General features: G+C 54.5%; 1 protein-coding gene across 5 annotated transcripts in view; it reads left to right on the top strand.

Annotated features, from left to right (window-relative positions):
- The first annotated feature begins 886 nt into the window (after positions 1-886).
- Positions 887-19,868, top strand: part of Psd2 (pleckstrin and Sec7 domain containing 2) — a 52,932-nt gene continuing 33,950 nt past the window's right edge. For 2 of the 5 annotated variants that reach the window (XM_060377437.1, XM_060377433.1), the window contains exons 1-6: positions 978-1,202; positions 2,857-2,934; positions 3,385-3,555; positions 16,074-16,475; positions 17,358-17,810; positions 18,185-18,379. In XM_060377437.1, the coding sequence (XP_060233420.1) occupies positions 16,123-16,475; positions 17,358-17,810; positions 18,185-18,379 (1,001 nt within the window). In that variant the 5' untranslated portion in view covers positions 978-1,202; positions 2,857-2,934; positions 3,385-3,555; positions 16,074-16,122. The other 3 variants (XM_060377436.1, XM_060377435.1, XM_060377434.1) reach the window with 3 other exon arrangements.

Raw genomic sequence — 19,868 nt, 5'->3', positions numbered from 1 at the left:
GTTCGTGTCACCAGGGAGTAGAGAATGGGGGAAGGCCAAACATTGAGTCAGACAGAGCTGAGGGACCAGCAAGCATGACTAAGGAAGTCCTGGAAAGAAAACATGGAGTCCACGGACCAAGGACTGTGTCAAACAGACAGAGAACAAAGATGTCTGCCTGTTGGGTATGGGCTTGGCATTTCCACACTGCCCAGGCTACAGTCAGCCTCCTGCACCTTTGTATAATTTCTGGTGGGCCTTTTGAGGTAGCCATGCCTACTTCATCTACTTGGGGGTGCAAGAAATGTTGTCTTTCCCTGTTTCTCTGTGTCAGGCTCATAGCGTGGTGAGAGGAGGGTGATCCAGCTCTTTGAGGTGTCCCTGTGCACCACTCAGCCTGCACACCTGTACTTGACTGTGCTGCTGATTCTGATGAACGGGGTCACGAATTGTGTGGGGACAGAAGGGATGAGAGCTGGACTAGACTCTGCTAATATCGACGGCCATCTTGACGGCCATCTTGACAGCCATCTTGACAGGATGTAGACTCACCTAGGAGACACATCTCTGGGCATGCCGGGAAGGGGATTTCTAGGCTGGGTTGACAGAGGTGGGAAGAGCCACCTTAAGTGTGAACAACACCATTTCATCGGCTGGGGCCCTGAACTGCAGGAGAGAAGAACGGAGGAGAGCAAAGTATCGGCATCCGTCTTTCTGCTTCCTGGCCGTTGCAGTTTGACCAGCAGCTTCAAGCTCCTGCCAGCATGCCTCCCTCCCCCCCACGGCTGTGAGCCCAGATCACAACCTTCCCTTCAGTCAAGGCAAGAAGAAAGGAACTAGAGTTCTTTAAGAAAGAGGAATCCGAGACAGCTGCCAGGGACAGCTTTCAAGGAGCTCTCATCCTACGGAGAGGAATGAGGACACTGGATGGAGAGCTGGGACTGGGGTGGGGGTGGGGTGAAAGGAGGTGGGTGCGGAGCCCCAAAGGCAAGGTGAGCTCATTCAGGGTGGCTGGGGAACATCCAGAGTGGAGGCTGGACAGGCGGACTAGAGTCTTTGTCTGCATGGGGCTGGAGAGGGATGAGCTGAGGCAGGGTGCACGGCGGGAGCACTGAAGGAGAACTCCGGGATTGCCTGGAGAAGGCTCTCAGCACGGCCTTCTCTTATTTTTCTTGGAAGGAATGGTCATTGCAAGGCCTCACCTGACACCCGAGACCCCTCAGGTAAGGTGGGTAGAGAGGAAGAGGAAAAGGGACCCAGGCTGCTGGCTCTCTTTGTGCTGAAGGAGGGGGGAGCATGGTGCCTTGGGCTGTTGGACAGGGCACTGTCCTGTCTGTCACCTTTCAAAGGGCAGGAGTGGCGGGTTGAGGGTAGATGCGAGCTATGCCCACATCAGGGGACCATGTGTGCCCCTGTCTCCATGCCATTCTTCCCTGCTCTGTGTATAAGTGCTAGGATACTTGTGAACGAGTATCTTCAGGCCTGATCTTACAGGCCTCAGTCCGCGGGAGACAAAAAGTGAAGAGCCACTTCCATGAGGCTCCCATGCATGCTCAGATGCTAGACAAGCCCTCTAACCACTGAGCTATGTCTCCTGTCCCAGCAAGCCATCCTTACCAGTAGACTAGCCATGGCCCACTGAATGCACACGGTTCTTCAGCATCTTTCGTCCCCTCATCCAGCCCCATGAGTCAAGGTCTGCTATCGTCTGCACGGGGCAGATGAAGTGAGAGCCTAGAATGGTGGTCCAGCCTTGACCCCGGAGGGTGAACAGTAAGGAATGGCTGGTGCTTCCCTCTACCTCCTCCTGAGCCCCAGCCACGAACACCTTCCTCACCTACAGGACAGTAGTGGGCTCAGGTCCTCTCAGCTTGGGAAGGTCTGAGGTTCCTGCAGGCAGAGGGGAGTGACTGAAGTGGGTGGTGAAAGACGTTCTCAACTGCTCACCTGGCTCCCGAAACCCGGGGTAAGCCAAGTCTGTTCGTGGAGCATCATCAGTGGGTTTTGTCTCTAAAATGGGTCGTAGGACCGTTTGAGTCAGACAGGACTCGGGGAAAGCATTCGAGGAGACTGTGGCAGACACGCAGTTGGTAGTAGAAGGGTCATCGTGGTTGATGGAACCCCAACTCCAGCTTGATGAGGGGGGATGACACCTGGGTAGGTGTCTCTCATAGGCTAGTAAGTCCTTTCTCTCTGTCCCGGGAGAATCCCGGGTGAGAGAAAGAGAGAGACAGACAGACAGACAGACACAGACACAGACACAGACACAGACACAGAGAGAGAGCAGGGGTGGCTTCATGGTAGAAGTGGATTTCAAAGCATGGATGTGAGGGTTGATTGAACCTCATGGACCACTGAAGGCACAGGGTAGAACACTTGCAAAGATGGGAACATACTGGGTTTGGGGAACAGAACCTGGGGCCTGAAGCAGAGGGAGGGAGGGAGGTTCAGAGTGACCTCCTGTGGTAGCCTCTGGTCTTCCACTTTTCCCAGGACTGGGCCATCTCACCCTTCCCTCCTCCTCCCACCCATGGTCTCCTCAGGCCCCCCCACCTCAGGGTCTGGAGCCCTGTGGTGTCTCTCTGAGAGGGAGGATCTTGCTCTGTAGATTTACAGCCAAGAAGTCTTTAGCGTGTAGTCCAGGTACAGCTGGTCAAGCTTCCTCCGGGAAGTTGCAGTCCTGGGGCAAGGGTGGGGGCCTTTGAGGTCACGACTAGCCGGAGGAGAGGCAAGGCCAGGTGCTTTGCTTGGAGAGACGGTTTCTGTCTTCCAGAGTGCTGTCCTCCTCACCTTTACAAGCCTAGGATGGCCGGATCCCCGCTCCCATCTGAGGCAGGGCCTCTCTCTCTTTTGTCTCTTCCCTTCCACCCCTTCCAGCTCCGTCCGCAACTCCCCCTCCCCGAGTCTGCCTGCCTCCCTCTGTGACCCTCTTTTCCTTGCCCTCTAAACTCCAGGGTGAGATCTCCCAGGAGGAGAATGGGGATTCTGGGGTGGGGGCAAGGGCCGTCCCTCCTTCACCTGGAGAATGGTCTGCCTCATCAGGGATTGGGGTAGTTGGGACAGTGGGCTCTCCTGAGGGACAGTGGTTGGGTCAGCCAGGGGTTCGAGGACAGAGGCTGGGCCGGGCTAGGAGGGGGGCGGAACCTCGCGGAACTCCCCTCCCCCACTTTCTTAAAGGGTCCACCTCAGGCCGGAGTGGGTGGGTGTCAGTGGTGGGTGGGCGTCCCTCCCAAGGTCGGGCGCTTGTGTCCAGGCTCCGCGGGTGGGCCCTCCTGGTGGCCACCGTCCCCTCCGGGCTGCGCGCGCGCCGGCAGCCTCCCCTCACCCCCCGACTCCCCTCCCGCCCTTCTCGTCCTTCCCGCTCCTCCCTCCCTCTTTCGCGGCTCTGTTCCCTCCTTCCTGCAGTCCGTCCCCTCCTTCTCTGCTCAGCCTCTCCACGGCCGAGGCTCCAACACCTGAGGGGACAGAAAGCGGACGCGGGGAGCTCCAACAGGCGGCGGCACGGGACCGCGGGTCCAGGGGTGGCCTCCGCATGGCCCCACCGTGAGAGCGGACCCAGCGCCTGGGACCGGAGCGGTGAGTAGGGCCGCGGGCCAACTGTGTCCCCAAGGCCTGCGTGCTCCCGGACCCCGCCCCTCTCCTCAGGAGGCCAGATAGACCCTGGGAGGGGGCTCAGGGTGGGAGAAGAGCACAGGCTGGGTGGCGGGAGACGCCCTCCGCCCTTTTTTGCCCGCTAGGGTCTGCTAACAAAGCTACATTTCGAGATCAATTCCGTGGTGGCTGGAGCATCCAAAGGATGCGGTTGTCATGGAGATGGGGCAGAGAGAGGAAGCCCAAGATGGTCAGGACTGGGCCAGGGAGTGGGGACACCGCCAAGAGCCCCAGTCCCGCCTGCAGGGAGGACGGGGCCGCGGGCCCAATTGTCTCCTGGGCTCTGCCTCCCGGTCCCTCCCCCTTTTGTATAATCAGGGTCTGTGTGCGTTGGTGGAGTGCCAGTGTCAGTTTGGTCCGGTGGTTGTGGTGTTGTGTGCCGAGGGCCTGCCACAGCTGCCTCCACAACGGAGCATCTCTGAGGATTTATTTCTCTTTGCAGTTTCCCAACTTTGACAGGCAGGTCTGGAGCTCAGGCCTCTCTCTGTCTCTGCAAGAGCAGGGCTTCGCATGGGGGCGTGGCAGGCAGTAGGCAAGGCCAGGCTTCACAGAATGGCTGTGGCAGTGTTGAGAGGAGGGGTCTTTGGAACTAGGTGCTGGGGTTGGGTGGGGCAGGGAAGCCAGATGTGGGGACCACCCTCTCCAGCTGTCCCTCTCCTAGACTCATGTCCCTGGAGGATCTGGGACTCTCTGAAATAAGAACTGGGCCATTGTTTCTACACAAGACCTTGGGCCCACTGCCCAGTGCCCACCCCTTTGTCTTAGGTCCATCTTGCCCGGCACGGGAAGAGATCTGGAGGCAGATGCAACAGTTATGATGCAAGAGGCCACAGGACTCTTGGCAGCTCAGGACAAGCCTGGCTGAGGTGACAGAGACCAGGCAGCCTGCGCTGGGTTGGGCTGGTGCAGGAGAGTGGGCCTGGGGCTAACACTGGGGTTTTCCTAGGTCCTCTCCAGAGCCTGGAGACAAGAGCTGCTTTATGAATAACGCTCAGTTAGCTTGAGGGATAGTAGGCAAGGTGCATGGGGGTCCCTTCCAAGCCCACCCCACCCCCAGACAGATAACCTTCCTCCCCAGGAAGCTAGAAGTTCTGTGGCCTGGGATCTACGAATCAAGACAATGGGTCAGCCACTCTTCTTGTCCACTCAGGGGTCTGGAGGAGAGGTTTGTTGCCCCAAAGCCTCTTCTCCGGCTGCATGGTGCCAGGCAGTGGGTTTGGAGTGGGGTTCCAACAGTGTTTGGTCCTGGTAGGAACAACAGGCCTATCAGGCAAGGCCAGAGCCCCACACATTGGTGTGCGAAGGTGGATGCACCCCACCTAGAGGTTGAGCTAGTTCAGGTCTTCTTGGAAGGCTTCTTCCACTGGTACTTCCTGTGGGGTGGAGATCTCAGTGCCCAGGTGATTGCTCCCTAGGGCTCTGCAGCGCCCTGGGCCAGACTAGGAGGTCTCCTTCCTGCCGGCTTGCCCTGTCTGCTCATTACCGGGGAAGGGACACGTATCTTAAGCAGATCTAGGACCATTTCTCAAGGGAGAGAGAGGATTTTCTAGTCCCCACAAAACTGAAAGGCAGGGCCTGGAGATGTCACCATGCCTTGCTTCCATTGGTGGAGCACAGCTGCTGTGTGTGGGTACCCATGAGCTTTGGGAGGGAGATACCGCTATTGCCCCTCTTCTGATGGAGAGGCCTCTGGGCCCTGGGAGCAGTTGTGGAGGGAGGTAGGATGTTCTCCTGGGCAGAACTTCCTGAGGCTCAGACCTGTGTCCCTGCCCCCTCCTCTTCTGTCCTGGAACAACAGCCTAGGACAGAGGTGGACCTGAGCCCATCTGCACAGGAGTGACCTTGGGGGATACTGAAGCAGGATACTGGGGTCTCCCGGGGAGCTGAGGTGAAGGCATTTTCCTTCTGGACAGCTTGCAGAGACCGAAGCTGCCTCTCTTTGCAGACGAGGCTCTAGACCTCCTCTGCCAGATGGTCTTTTCCAGGAAAATCTGTTTTGAGAAGCATCTTGTGTCTGGGGTTCCATATTTAGCCTGGCTCCTTATACCGGAGGATATACTCAGACTGTCACCCTTCAAGGGATGTTTGGGGGTGGGGTGCTTCTAGGGCTACACCCGGCTTCTTGCCACAGCTTAGCCAAGAGGGTAGGTCTTGGCCAAGAGGGTAGGTATCCCTGGCTGTGATAGGCCCTGCTGGTCTCTTGGGGGTCTGGCCATGTCCTTAGAGCCCTGTCCCTTACTGAGTTAGGCTCACAGTGGACTCACAGTGGTGAGTCCTGAGTTGTGCCCGCCTGTTCGGGTGACTGGTATCTGGGCCAAGTCCATGGTCCAGTTTGCTTCAAGACTGCATCCTTTTCTTCACCTCCTGCTCAGAATCCCGGACTGCAGCAATGCTCTTTGGGGCCTTTTTCAGCACTGCTTCCATTATCCCGCCTCACTCTATTTTGTCACACTCCACACACACCTACACCCCCTTCACCCAGAGACCCAGATTTGCCACGGCTAACATCTGGCCTTGCTTGCTCCTCCCCTTCTCTCCTTCTTTTGAAAGTTGCAGGTTTTATAACATATCACCTCAAACTATTTCAGCATAAATTCCCCGGGTCAAGGATATTTTCCCCCTGCAACTATTATCATACCTAAGGAATTCCCTAGGCTGCTGAAAGTTCCAACCTAATTCGGCGTCTCTGTTGAACAACCTTCCTGCACTGGTCTGGTTTCCCTGAGAGCTAACGGAGGCAGGAAGATATTTATCAGGCCAGGGCTGAGGCCGAGCTATTCAACGCTAAGCTTTCTTCCACTGCCAAACAATATAGTTAGATCTTATAAGGGTCTGTTATGGATCTTTTTTTGTTTTGGTTTGTTTTTTGAGATGGGATCTCTATGTAGCCCTGTTTTTCCTGGATCTTGCTATGTAGACCAGGCTGGCTTTGAACTCATGGAGATCTGCCTGCCTCTGCCTCCTGAGTATGGTGATATGTACCACTACACCTGGCTATAAATCTTTTTTTGATCAAGGAACATACACTATATTTAGTTATTATACACTATGTTTAGTTATATTTTAGTTCTGGATTAATCTCATTTCCCCTCCTCTATTTTGAGACAGGGTTCTTATGCAGCCCAGCCTGGCCTCATTGTGTAGCAATGAGGATGACCTTGAGCTTTGACCTCCCATCTCTCTCTCCTCTCCTTTCTTTCCCTTCCTTCCTTCCTTCCTTCTTTCCTTCCTTCCTTCCTTCCTTCCTTCCTTCCTTCCTTCCTTTCTTTTTTCCTTTCTTTCTTTTTAAGACAAGGTTTCTCTGTGTAGCCTTGGCTGTCCTGGTCTTGCTTTGTAGATCAGGCTGGCCTTGAACTCACAGAGATCCACTTGCCTCTGCCTCCCAAGTGCTGGGATTAAAGGCGAGCACCACCACGCCTGGCCTTTTATTCCACATTCTAAGTGTTGGGATTACAAGCATGCTCCACCGTGCTCAGCTAATCATCTGACTTTTTTTGTGTGTGTGTGTTCCTAAATTTTATTTATGAATTAATACAAAACATTCCAGACCAATGTGTCTTAATCCTCATCACCCTCCTCCTCCTTATCCTGGTTAATCTGGAAGTAATGTAACTCGTAACTCTCCTTGATGTTGGCCACAATACGCAACTAGTGTCCGAGATTGTTCTTCTTCAAATATTTTTTTGGCGAGATATTTCAAATACCCTTTGAAGATCACTGTCACCGCAGAAGAGACAGTGAATTTGCTCTTGCTCCATCTGATGATCACAGCCCCTCTGTCAGGATTCCCAGCTTTCCTGTTCATATTGAGCCTCCTCCCAGAGGCACTGCTCAAAATTGGCAGCATCCGTGATTCCATCCTTCTTCAGGATGGGTGCTTTGGTGGCGGAGGGGGCAGGAAGGGCCACCACCTGACTTCTTACAAGTTTTTTTTTTTCTTATGCTGTTTTATGTCTTTGTCAGTTTTGGAGTTGTGTAGAATCTCTCATGTTCTGGATTTGTCTTCTCACTTGCTCCTGATCAGACTCACATTAAACATTTTTGGACCGATCCTTTGTCTTCAGTGTCGCGTCAGAGGGTGCGCTTTAAGTGGAGAGTGTTCTGTGAGGCCGCTTGGCTGAGGGTCCTTTCGCTTCAACTCTTTCCTTGCTGTTGCCTACATCTAGAATCTCATCTACTCGATCATCCCCGAAGCATCAAGCACCATCAAAACAGATCGAACTTGTATCAGACTAGAGGCTGGAGAGAGGACAGTCTCTCAGAGTTTATCATCTCTAGGTGGAGAAAGGTATTGCTGATGAGGGAAGAAGAGAGGCCTGAGAGAGGAGTGTGAGGTGTGGGGGTGGGGCAAAGGGAAAAGAGAGGCCCAGAAATGCAGCCCACGGAGAATGAGGGCTGAAGTTGGCTCTTCCCCCAGGGCACTGGGGACCCCTGAGAGATTTTTAAGAGGTGAGTGATGGGGTCATCTTATGCACTGGAATGTTCTCTGAGGAGGAACAGGATTGCTTGGGTAGCATGTCGGATGGACACTCATTTAGGAGGCCGTGATGTGGTCCGACCCAAGGCACCTGGAAACTGTGTAGTGCTTCTCATGGGTTGTGTGGCTGGTTGGCCTACTGGGACAGGGGTCTGGGGAAAGCCCAGGGGTGGATGGACAGCCACCTCAGTGTCAGGCTAGAAGCAGAGGATGAACAGGGCGCTGTTGCCTATGGCGTTGGAAGGATGATGGTGGAGAGAGGACATCCTTCAGAGACTGAGAAGCCTTTTGGACTGGGGACTGTGGACAGGAGGACACCACTTCTCAAGTTTCTGACCCTTTTTGAAAACTCTTTTGTGGTGAGGGCAGCCTGCGGAAGGAGTGTGTTTCCAGGCACTGGGATACTTGGACAGGTGAAGGACCAGCTTGTAGGCAGCTGTTCCTGCAGGAGTTAGGAAACCCCTCTCACTCCCAAGAACCAATTCCTCACCTCAATCACTTTATCAGAGTCCATTAAAGCGTGCCCTAGTGAAACCCAGTGCTTGGTTTCCTCCACTCTGAGGAAAACCACAACCTGACCCCACAGCTCTCATGTAAGTCCAACCCACGGATTCAGAAGGGCCTGCAGCTGTCCTGCACTCACGTTATGGTCCAGAAGCCACCCCCTCCTCTTGTACTTGAGAATCCTTCTTTGGCACTTTGCCCAGTGTCTTAGTTTGGGTTTTTGTTGGTGTGATGGTACACCATAACCAAAAAGCAAGTTGGGGAGGAAAGGGTTTGTTTGGTTTGTTTACACTTCCATAAGTGCTGTTCATCATTGAAGGAAGTCAGGACAGGAACTCAAAAGGACAGGAACGTTGAGGCAGGATGCAGAGGCAGTGGAAGGGTGCTGCTTACCAGCTTGCTCCTTGCGGCTTGCTTAGCTTGCTTTCTTGTAGAACCCAGGACCACCACCCCAGAGGTGGCCCCACAATGGGCACAACCATCTGGAAAGGGCAGAGGGGAACCTTTCCTGGTTCACCTTCTTGGCTGTTGAAGGAGACTGAGGGAGATGCTCAGACACTGGGCTTCCCAAATGGGCAGGCTTCTTCTATGAACTCTGCTGCACAGAGTCGCTTGGCAGGATCTGCACCCAGTCAGTCCCTGTAGTTCCCAGGGGAACTGACACAGCACACAGGCCAGGGGGAAAATGTGGGATCTAGAAGCAGGGTGAGTCCCAGGTACCTTCTGAAGTTGGAGGGAGGCAGAGCAGTGGTCAGGTGCTTGTGGACTTCCAGAACCCGGACAGCCTGGTTCTTCATGATTCTAGATAGTGAATGTCAGGTGAGGTCAGGCGTGTGTGTTGGGGGTGTGTGGGGGAAGTTCCCTGCTTTACATGATTTGGGATTTGAAGACAGACACTGTGGATTTCGTTAGCATTAACGTTTCTCCAGAGAAGCTTGTTGATGTATGCAAATGTTAAGCAAATGAGGGTGCCAGTTGTCTGGGGGCAGGGGGAGAGAAGAAAGCTGGGAGGTATCAAGGAATGACCTCCAAGGAGTGGCCCTGAAAGTCCCAGTGGGCATATGCAGATGGAAACAAATGTGCACTCATCCCTGGGGTTAGGAAGAGTCCTTCTGGACCACCACAGCCCCTGAGAGGCTGGCCTCCCAGCAGACAGAACGGGCACGGCTTGTTAATAGCTTCAGGCCACCAGTTCCTGAAGGGGACAGGCACTCAGAAACCATATTTTTGGCTCTTACTTAACACCTTGTGTGCCTCATGTGCTTTGAGATGGAGGTAGTTATGAGCCTGGCCTTGGGTGGGAGTGTTGGTGTGGCTAAGACTTAAATGTTTGCCTAAGGCTAGGGGGTTCCTTCCCTGTTCACCCCGTTGGTCCCAGGAGCCATTCCCTTCCACTGGGCCTCTGAAGCCCCTGCCTTGGAACCTGCTCTGATTGTTGCCTAGGACAACCGTCTCCAAGGCTAATGGCCCATGCTGTGTCCTCCTCCTCTGAGTACCTTCCCAGGGCATGGACAGCCAGTTGGTTCCCCTGCAGACCTGGGAGGCTTCTGGAAGCAGGAGAGGCGCCTCCCTGGATGCAGCTCACAGCGCCGCATTTCCTTGAATAGCCCTGGGAAATAGGTGCTCCCAGTTTGTCTCATCTTGTCCTGAGACTTAAGAAAGTGAATGACCTTCCTGAGGTCACGTGGCTGGTGGGGAGCAGAGATGTTCCCAGGGCTCCTGGATCGACAATAGTTCCCCATATTGTCCTGGGTTCCTCCTGCCCTGGGGAAGTGGGATATTGACATATTTGACTGCCCTGGCTTGGGAAGGCTCCTGGACCTCTTGGGTGACAGGAAGAGCCTGGCCTTTGGGCTCTGTGGTTGGCAGAGTCAGAGGCAAGGAGAACGAGATGTGTGGTCTAGGGATACCAGCCACACGTCCCCCTCCAGGCTGCCTACCACCCACCTGTGCATGCTAGACTCCTGCCTGTGGAGTCTGGAAGCGCTCAGATCTGGGCCAGTGAAAGGAGTGGGGCATAGCTGGCCAGGGTCTGTTTCCAGCATTTGCTGTATGCCAACCAGCATGATTGTCATGTTTGGAGTGTGTGTGTGTGTAAGAGCCCAGCTATGTGCTAACAATATGAGCTAGAGATCTCATTAGTGCAATAAAATTTGTGAGGAGAAGGCCATTGGGGCCAATGGGAGAGCTCAGGGTGGGTTCCAGGGGCAGATTATAGGTTTACAAATGAGAGCATTCCCTCCTTTGCTAGTGAACCCTGGTGGAGGTTTATGGGTAGGTATCTTGGGGACAGGATGGGTTGGGGCTCTAGGTGGGCCAGACCTAGCATTTCCAGGGCTCCACAGGAATCGACCATGCCCCTGACTGCATGGGCTGTAGGCCACTTTGAGGGGGATCTCTGAATGGTCTGTGTGTGAGTTTTAGGGGGCCAGTGATCCTTCCCAAACGACTGAATTTTTTGCACATGTGAGAGTCTATCTGTGGTGGGCTTCCAACCTCCATCAGGTGCTGAGCAGGATCCTTGGGTGGGGAATGTTCTGAATCTGATGTATGTAGGGAGGTGAGGCCACAGGCTTATCTGCCTGAGCTCCCCAGAAACACTGGAGGTGAATACAGAGTGCCTTGGCTCCCAGCTCTGATCCCTGGGATGGCTAGGGTCTCCACACCTCTCCATCAATATCCTCAGACCTTTCTGCATTCCTGGCCTGCGTTCAATACTCCAGAGACTTAGATTCTGCCTGTCCTGGCTAGTTCTCAGCATCTTGGCACCCACCACGGCTCTTCCTTATGCATTGTTTCCATCAAGTGGCCTAGCCAGCCTCCACCAAGCTCTCTGCTGCCACTGTGGGTAGCTATGGTTGGGGAAGGTGCCTGCCTTCCTCATTTTCAGCCCGGCCTGAAGTTCTGAATTGTCCCTTTCCCTGTCCTCAGATTCTCCACAAATGGAAGGATTTGTACTAGGTGTCCAGCAATGTGGGTCTGGCTGCCCTTAACTTTGCCCTAAGGTTTGAAGGCTTCTCACTCTCCCCTGACATCCAGAGGCACTGTCTCACTCCCTCTACGTGGGGTGTGGGCCTGGGTTTGTATGCCCACAAATGTGCACAGCGAAGCACACAGGTGTCTCACAGAGCAAGCCAGCCCCGAGCCTGCCTGCCGGAAGTGCCTCTGGCCCTGACTCTGGTGTTTCCCACAGCCCCTGGCTTCTACCCCAGCATGGAAGGAACCATAGACTTGTCCATCTCCTCAGTAGCCTTGCTCCGGGCACGTTCTTCAGTGTTGCCCAGCCTCTGCCGAAAACGGAGACGGTGACAATCCAAATTACTCAGCCAACAAATATTTATGAAGCATCCCCATGGGCTGGAGATGCCACAGGCTCTGGACAGCTGTGGCCACGACAGCTCCCTGCCCTCGCTGGACTCACATTTCTAATGTCAGGGAGATGTGTAGGGAGTTGGGAAGTCGCAGAGATGGCTGTCAGTGAAGTGCTTGACGAGCAAGGCTGGTGACCTCACTTGGAGTCCCGGCATGGATATAAAAGCTGGGTGCAGGGGTATGTCCCTGCAGCTCCAGCGCTTGGTGGCGGTGGGGCAGTCAGAGACAGGAAGTCCCTGGGGCTCACTGGCCAGCTGGTGTAGGCAAACCGGTGAGATACCGGTTCAGTGAGAGACCCTGTCTCAAAGAATAAGATGGAGAATAATTGAGGCAGGCACACCATGTTGACCTCTGAAGTCCACACATACCTGCAGGCACACACACATGAACCGTACATACATGTGCACACACAAGGATTACTCTCACATGTGCCAAAAAAATTAACTAATTAGAAAAGGAGAGTTTCAGCTGGGCAAGGTGACGCACGCCTGAAATCGCAGCACTCAGGGAGGTGGAGGCAGGGGGATCTCTGTGAGTTGGCGGACAGCCTGGTCTACAAAACGAGTCCAGGATAGCCAAGGCTACACAGAGAAATCTTGTCTCAAAAAACCAAACCAAAAGAGTTTCTGTTTTCCTTGGCACTCTAAATCTCAGAGGGGTGTCACGAGGTGGTCACAAGGGGTCTCTATTGGGGGTGGGAGGCCAGCTTTGGGGATGAGCCTTGGAAGAAAAGGCAATCACTGAGTGATCTAGGGAAGCAACATTCTAGGCCAAGGGTACAGCTGGTGCAAAGGCCCTGAGGTGGGAATGAGCTTGGGGAGCAGAAAGAGGCCAGTGTGGCTGGGGAGGAGACAGCAGAATGAGCTCAGGCAGGGCCTTTTTAGGCCACGCTGGGGAGGCTGGCTTCTCATTTAAGGGTGATGGGAATTGCTGGGGGGTTACGGAGGAGGGAGGCGTGCGGTGTGCTCCGCTTCTGCAGTGCCCCCCCAGCTGCCACGGGGGAAGTGGGGAAGGGAACAGGGTCATCTGGGGAGCAGTTGGCACCCGGCACGTGTGTGGCTCATCCCTGGCTCGGGGGTTCCTCCTGTCATTATGGTCTCCATCTCAGCTGGTGCTGAAAGGAGGCCATTGAGAGCCCAAGGTCATGCCAAGGGCTGTGGGTAGTGAGAGGCTCCTGGAAAGGGGCTTGGATCAGGCTGAGAGGAGGGCCACAGGGGGCCTTGAATGCTGCCAGCCTGTCATTTGTCTCCTTGAGACAGATGCTCAGTGGCCCAGCTCCTCTCTGCTCTGACCAGCAGGGCTGGAGGCAGCAGGAGCCGCTGCTTCGGGCTGATTCCCTCAGTTGAGGTTTTGGGGCTATGATCTCATAGGAGGCTTCAGCCTGCACCTCTAGTCCTTCCAGCTGCAGAGGGAGACTGGATCACGTGCAGTGGGATTTCAGACAAAGCTTTCCCCAGGCGTGTGCCTCAGTCTCCCCTGAGTTCCAGAGTTGAGCTCAGTGGGTGCACACCTCGAGGAGTTTGCTGTTTGCCGTTCTGCAGGTAGCCACCCCCTCTGGGGGAAGAGAACAGAGGGAATGCTTTATTCCATGGATGGCTTCCTACAGGCCAGGGAGGCGAGAGTGAGTCCCTGGTACATCATGTGGAGGACCACATTGGTGAGGACCTGGAACATTGTTTCATACCTTTTGGCTTGAAACATCCCTTTGTGCATCCTCCCAAATTTCGACTACTCTGTGCTCTACTGGCCCTCAGCCCAGGAAGGGACTCTGGCCCCTTGCCTACAGTAGAACTCAATGCTGCCTCTTGTCTGTCCAGCCCCGGGAACTGAGGACACGGGCCAGTACCCAGTACTGGCAGAAACTCTGTCCTGCTTGAAAGAAGCTTAAGGGGGACATGGCAGGGCAGGTAGGTCTGGGATAGCCTGAAGCAGTTTCTAGAAGTTACAGAGTACCAGAGGGGTCACCCAAGGAGCCCTTGATTTGTCCATAGTTTAGCTTTGGTGTTTTGTGGCTAGGGTATCAGGCAGAACCACTTACACACTTAAGTGACTTCAGGGAGATTAGGCAGGACCTTAACCTGAGCACTCCCCACTTTGCCAGGCTCCACCTCTGTGCCTGGGCACAGGAGTTTGAGATATCCTGACAGTTTAGCTCAAGCCTTGCGGCCCAAGTCAATGCCTTGCTGGCCTGGGTTGGTGAGATGGCTGTAGGATCTGAACTCAGGCAGCGGGCTTCAAGCCCCCACTCCCTCTCTTCTGTGTTCCCCTTGGAGTCTCAGTTGAGGAGGTGACCTCCTGCTCTCTTCCGGGTGTGCCACTGGAGGGAACCAATAGAAGTAGCAACGGCAGCAGCAGGGATATAGGGCAGACCAGAAAGACTCAGTGCTGAGCCCTGAGGGTTCCTGGCCCAGCGTCAGGGCCTGGTGGCTGAGAGCTTGGCTTGAAGATGTTTTATTTTTTATTTTTTTTAAGATGTTTTAAATTTGTGGGCTTCTCTCTCTCTCTCTCTCTCTCTCTCTCTCTCTCTCTCTATGTAAAATCTGAATTCAGTGCGGTGGTTTGAACTGTAGGTAGTCTATGTAGAGAAATCCTGTCTCAACCCAAACAAACAAAACTCTAGGCAGTGACGATGGGCTGGACTGAGGGCACAGATCTCTCTCTTTCCAGTCATCTTCTGATCAGTGTTTGAACACACAGGGTCAAAAGATTTTTAACTGGCCTCTAGTAGCTGAGCTCCCCTCAAAGGCCCAGGAGACCCCAGAGAGCAGAACTCACTTTCCTCTCTGGGCTCACATAGGTACAAAGTCCTCCTGCTTTTTCCTACATGTCTGAGTCAGGGACCTGGGGCAGGTCTGGTGGGCCAAGGCCCCAGGTGAGGCTCAGAAGCAGGTAAATAGAGGGGTTCACGTCCTCATCTCCACTCTGCAGCCCAGAAAGCTGGACCCTCTCTCTCCTCCTCCAGCTTCTCCTGAACCCAGGTAGACCTCTCAGGAAGAAGGCTGGATACTGGGGACCACCGAGGCTCCCAGAGTGGAGTAAGGAAGTAACTCAAACCAGAAAGAGAGGAAAGGCCCAGGGACTTGCTTCTCAGCAGTTTTCTAGGTTGTTGGGGGCAGGGCTGGCCGTGTCTCTGCCTGAGATCACTAGGGAGGATAGCCCAGACTACAGGGGGCTGGGGCAGAGAGGAGAGAATGGAGGAATAAAGCCACAGCTCACGGCACTTAGCTTCCGCCCTCCTAGCTAGGATGGGAGGTTGGACAGAGCCGGGTGTGGCTCCTCCCACTTCACCTTCCCCCCGGTTGCTTCTCAGAAGTCTTCCTTGAGTTCTTCCTGAAGACTGCGGGTGAACTCCTGGTGGGGGCGGGGGAGGGAGCCCCGAACTCCTTCCTCCTTCTGGCCTCGTCAGATACTAGCACTGCCGGGGCAGCCTCAGTCAGCGCTGCACCGCACCCGCCCAGCACCCTGGACAGCGGCTCGCACTGTGCCCCTGTGGCTGACAGCTGTCTCTGGGCTTTACTCTGGCATTTTTGGAAGGCTCCTTGTCGGGATCAAGCTGCACTTCTGTTCACTTCCATGACTTCTCTCTTAGTGCCCCCCCTTTGAAAAGCAACTCCTAGAACAATTTCCTCCCCTAGTTACAAATATGAGCTCCTCTCTCTCCTGCAGCCAGGGCTGAGAACGCGTGGAGAGGCACATGGCCGGCCAGGACCAGCTTGGGGTTTTGTCTCCTGTCACTAGCAGGAGTACAGAGGGGTTTTCAAGAGCTGCTGGACACTTGCCCAATTCCTCACTATCTGGGTCTTCCTCAAAAGACTTGGATGGATTCTGAAGAACACACAGAGACCCAAGAAGTAATAGGGAAGGCAGGGGCTAGGCCTTAAGGGGCCAGAGGAGAGATGAAGGTGGTTAGCCTGCCACCAAAGTGAGGCTATCACAACCTGAGCCCATTCTCCAACGGAAAGTTACTAAGGAGATCATGATGGTCACCTTCACCTGACAGGCTGCCCCAGCACTGGTTTCAAAGGGCTTTTGATCCTTTGACTCTTGCCTTGCCTGCCTAACTCTGTCTTTCTCTCCATCTTCTGTCAAGAGTTTTGGAGCCCTAGGGCTGGCTGGGACTGGTGGAAGCAGTGACTGCCATGGATGAAGAAAAGCTCCCATGTGAGCTGCAGGAGGAAGGGAGTGCTATCCAGGACCACAGCCTGGAAGCTGAAGAGGAGCCTGGGGTCCAGAATGGAAAGGCAGCCAGCGAAAGCCTGAGCAGCCACATAAGCAGTCTGGGCAGTGAGAAGACAGGCACCATGGAGATGGGAGACATAGATGTGACCCTGCCTGGCCTTAGCCCCTCTCTCACCAATGGCCTGGCCTTGGGACAAGATGAGAACATTCTGGAAGATTCCATGGAATCCAGGCCCTGGAGAGCTAGTGGACCAACACAGGAAGATGATGCTTCCAGGAGTCTCTGTCCAGATGCTGAGGACCCTCAGCTGGGGTGAGTGGGTATCCTGGGATGCGCACTCACACATTTCTAGCTTTTTGGCGACATCGCCCGGGGCCCTAGTCTCTCTAGAAGTCTGAGATTTCCTGTCCCCATTTCTAGCTTCTGGGTGTTTTGAAAAGACAGAGCCCTGAAGGGGAATTCAGAGGCCAGCAGGCATGCTGTAACCCAAGTTTTTGACCCCTACAAACCCTAGTGAAGAGTCTGTATGAGGAGCTGTACCCCATCTCTCCCCGCTGACGGTTGAGCTTTGAGTCCACACAAATGTCTGGATGTGGTCCATTCTACCCCACAATGGCCCTGTGTGCAGGCTTTGGGTGCTAGTCCTTCCCAAGGAACTCTCCTGGGACTCTGAGCAGGTTGTACAGGAACCTGGCATTGTCATAGTCAGTGGTGTTACAGTCTGTTTCTCAGCAGAAGATAGAGATGGTGCACTGGACAAGGAATGTCTAAAGGCCAGGCAGGCTGGGAAGATTACATACAGGAGTCTTGAAGAGCCTATCTGTAGGCCTGCCTAGCCTAGTACACAGGCGTGTGTAAATACATGTGGGGGTACTCATATGTGTCTCCCGCCTTTACACCGATATATACAAGGGGACCACGTGTGTGTGCCTGTGTACATATATGTGTGTCTAGCCTGTACATTTGGCCTTTGCACAGGAGGTGTGTGAACATGTGTGTGTGTGTGTGTGTGTGTGTGTATCTGTGTGTGTGTGTTCATTTGTATATGCACAGGAGTGTACGAGTATGCATGGGGTGTGTGTGTGTGTGTGTGTGTGTGTGTTCAGCTCCTAGACAGAGAGACTGGCGTTGTGGTAGTTATCCTTAGTGTGGGGGACATCTGCAGGATGGTGACTATGCCCTTGTGTTCTGTAGGCTGGATTGTCCCGGGGAGCCGGATGTGCGGGATGGCTTCAGTGCCACTTTCGAGAAGATTCTGGAGTCAGAGCTGCTACGGGGCACCCAGTATAGCAGCTTGGACTCATTGGATGTGCTGAGCCTCACTGACGAGAGCGACAGCTGTGTCAGCTTCGAAGCCCCCCTCACGCCTCTCATCCAGCAGCGGGCTCGAGACAGCCCTGAGCCTGGGGCCGGGCTGGGCATTGGGGACATGGGGCCCGAAGGGGTTCTGGGGGCAGCCGGTGGTGGCAGTGATGGGGAGCTGGGCAGCCCCCTGCGGCGGTCCATCTCCAGCAGCCGCTCGGAGAATGTCCTCAGCCAACTGTCTCTCACATCAGTGCCCAATGGGTTCCATGAAGATGGGCCTGGGGGCTCAGGAGGGGACGATGAGGATGATGAGGACACAGACAAGTTGCTGAACTCTGCCAGGTGAGGTGGTGGTGGTGGTGGTGGTGGTGGGGCTCTAAGTCGGGAGAAGGTAGGGGAACTGAGACCCAGAGAAGGCAGAGCATTCTGGGATGACAGAGTCTGCAATCCACCAGCCCTCACAAGGTCACCCTGTCTACCTCTGCTGACTTCCCACACTGCTCTTTCATCCTTCTCGTTCAGAGCAGGTCGCATTTCTGTGCTGAGGGCCACAGCTGGTCTGATTTGCTTTGAGCCACTCTCTGGAAGTCTAGTTCCATGAGCCCCTGCTGCAGTGGAGCTGCCTTTTCTGCTCTGGGGCCCCCGTGGATTTTCAGAGACTGGGGGTCCCTCTTAGTGGAACACAGGGCCTCTGATCCCATCCTTTCCATTTGCAGTGACACCAGCCTTAAAGACGGCCTGTCAGACTCGGACTCAGAGCTGAGCAGCTCTGAGGGGCTGGAGCCCGGTGGCACAGATCCACTGGCCAACGGGTGCCAGGGGGTCAGCGAAGCCGCTCGAAGGCTGGCCCGCCGCCTCTACCACCTAGAAGGCTTCCAGCGCTGTGACGTGGCCCGGCAGCTGGGAAAGAAGTGAGTGCGTCTCCCCAGCTTCCATCCCAGGGCAAAGCAAACCCACCGTGTTCCTCAGCTGGAAAGGGCTGGCTGGTGCCAGGAGCTCTCACCAGGCCTTCAAGGATGCCGCTGTCTGTCACTGTCCTCATTCTTGACCTCGCCCTAAATCTGTTTCCTTTCTGGGCTGCCTGGGCGAAGGTGTCTGCTGTCAGGGAGGGGGTGGTGACGAGGCGGCCCCTCAGGGCTGGATCAGGATAGGTGATGTGAAAGGCAAGTAGAGAGGACAGAGTAACTAGACGGGGCCTGGAGTTCTGTTCAGCAGGGCCAGGTGTATGGGAGAGCCTTTGAGCAATTTGGGGTGAAAAAGTGTGCCCCTCTTCATCAAAGCTGTTTATTGGGACCATCTGAGAGAACCAGACACCCAAAAGCACAGGGCACAACCTTCAGACTGGGTGCAAAGGCCACTAGCCATGCAGAATTCCTGGAAGGATTGGTGACCTGAGGTGTGTACGTGAGGGAGATGTGGACGCCATATGCGGAGTTTGTTTGAGCATGGTGTGACCCTTGCATTGGCCCTTCTGTCCACAGGGACTCCACCACCCCAGGAAGACCTGGAGGTGGGTGGAGCTAGCCAGCCTCCTGTGCCAGTCACAAAGCTAAGGGAGATAAGTAGATGTGGGTCAGGCTGAGATGAGGGCTTTGGGTTTTAGGACCCCTTCCTGCACCCTCTGAAGCTTTCTTGTACCTTGGGCAGTGGGTTCCCAGGAGCCTTTCCTAAAAACCACAACTCATAGACTCCTCTGCCCAGCTGAACATCTTCCAGGCAGATAGGATCTCAAGACAGCCTTGCCTCCTTGGGAGGACCAGCTCCTGCCATGTTTCCTTGGCGCCCTCTGCAGGCTCCTCTAGCAATTTCCACAGCTTTCCTCTCCCATTCAAAAAAGGAGAGAAAAAAAAAAAATTCCCAACTCCTCATCTCCAACTCTCAGGTTTTCTGTCCTGGGTAGCTTCTGTCCCTTCAATTCTTTTCTTAGCCCCTCTCAGTGGGTTCTTGCTGTTCTGTGCTCCCTCTAGAAATGTCTCTTTCCAAGCACCAAGGGCTTAGGCTGTGGCAAGTGGGTGGCTGCTTCAACAGCATTGACCCAACCTGCCACTCCCCTCCATTTCAAGGTTTTCATTCCGAACATTTCATACACACACAAAGCAGACAAACATTATACTTTTCATATACTCATTATGGAACTTTAAAGTGCTTTGAGGTCTCCCTGTGTATCCCACGTTGGTCACCAAATCCTGCTGCCTCAACTTCCCCAAAGCTGGGATTGTAGGTGTGTAACATCACACCCAGACCTCGGCTTTGATCTTCTTCTGTCATGCACAGCTTTCCTCTCCGCTCCTGGAAGCGTATTCAGATACGACATCATTCCGCTCACAAGCCTAGTCCCAGAGAATCTCCTGCATTTTGAATGTGGGTGTCGTGTTATTTCACATATCCCTCTAGTTCCCA

Source organism: Meriones unguiculatus, chromosome 2, assembly GCF_030254825.1.
Source record: "Meriones unguiculatus strain TT.TT164.6M chromosome 2, Bangor_MerUng_6.1, whole genome shotgun sequence".
Classification (NCBI taxonomy): Eukaryota; Metazoa; Chordata; class Mammalia; order Rodentia; family Muridae; genus Meriones; species Meriones unguiculatus.
This window is presented reverse-complemented; position numbering and strand designations above follow the sequence as displayed.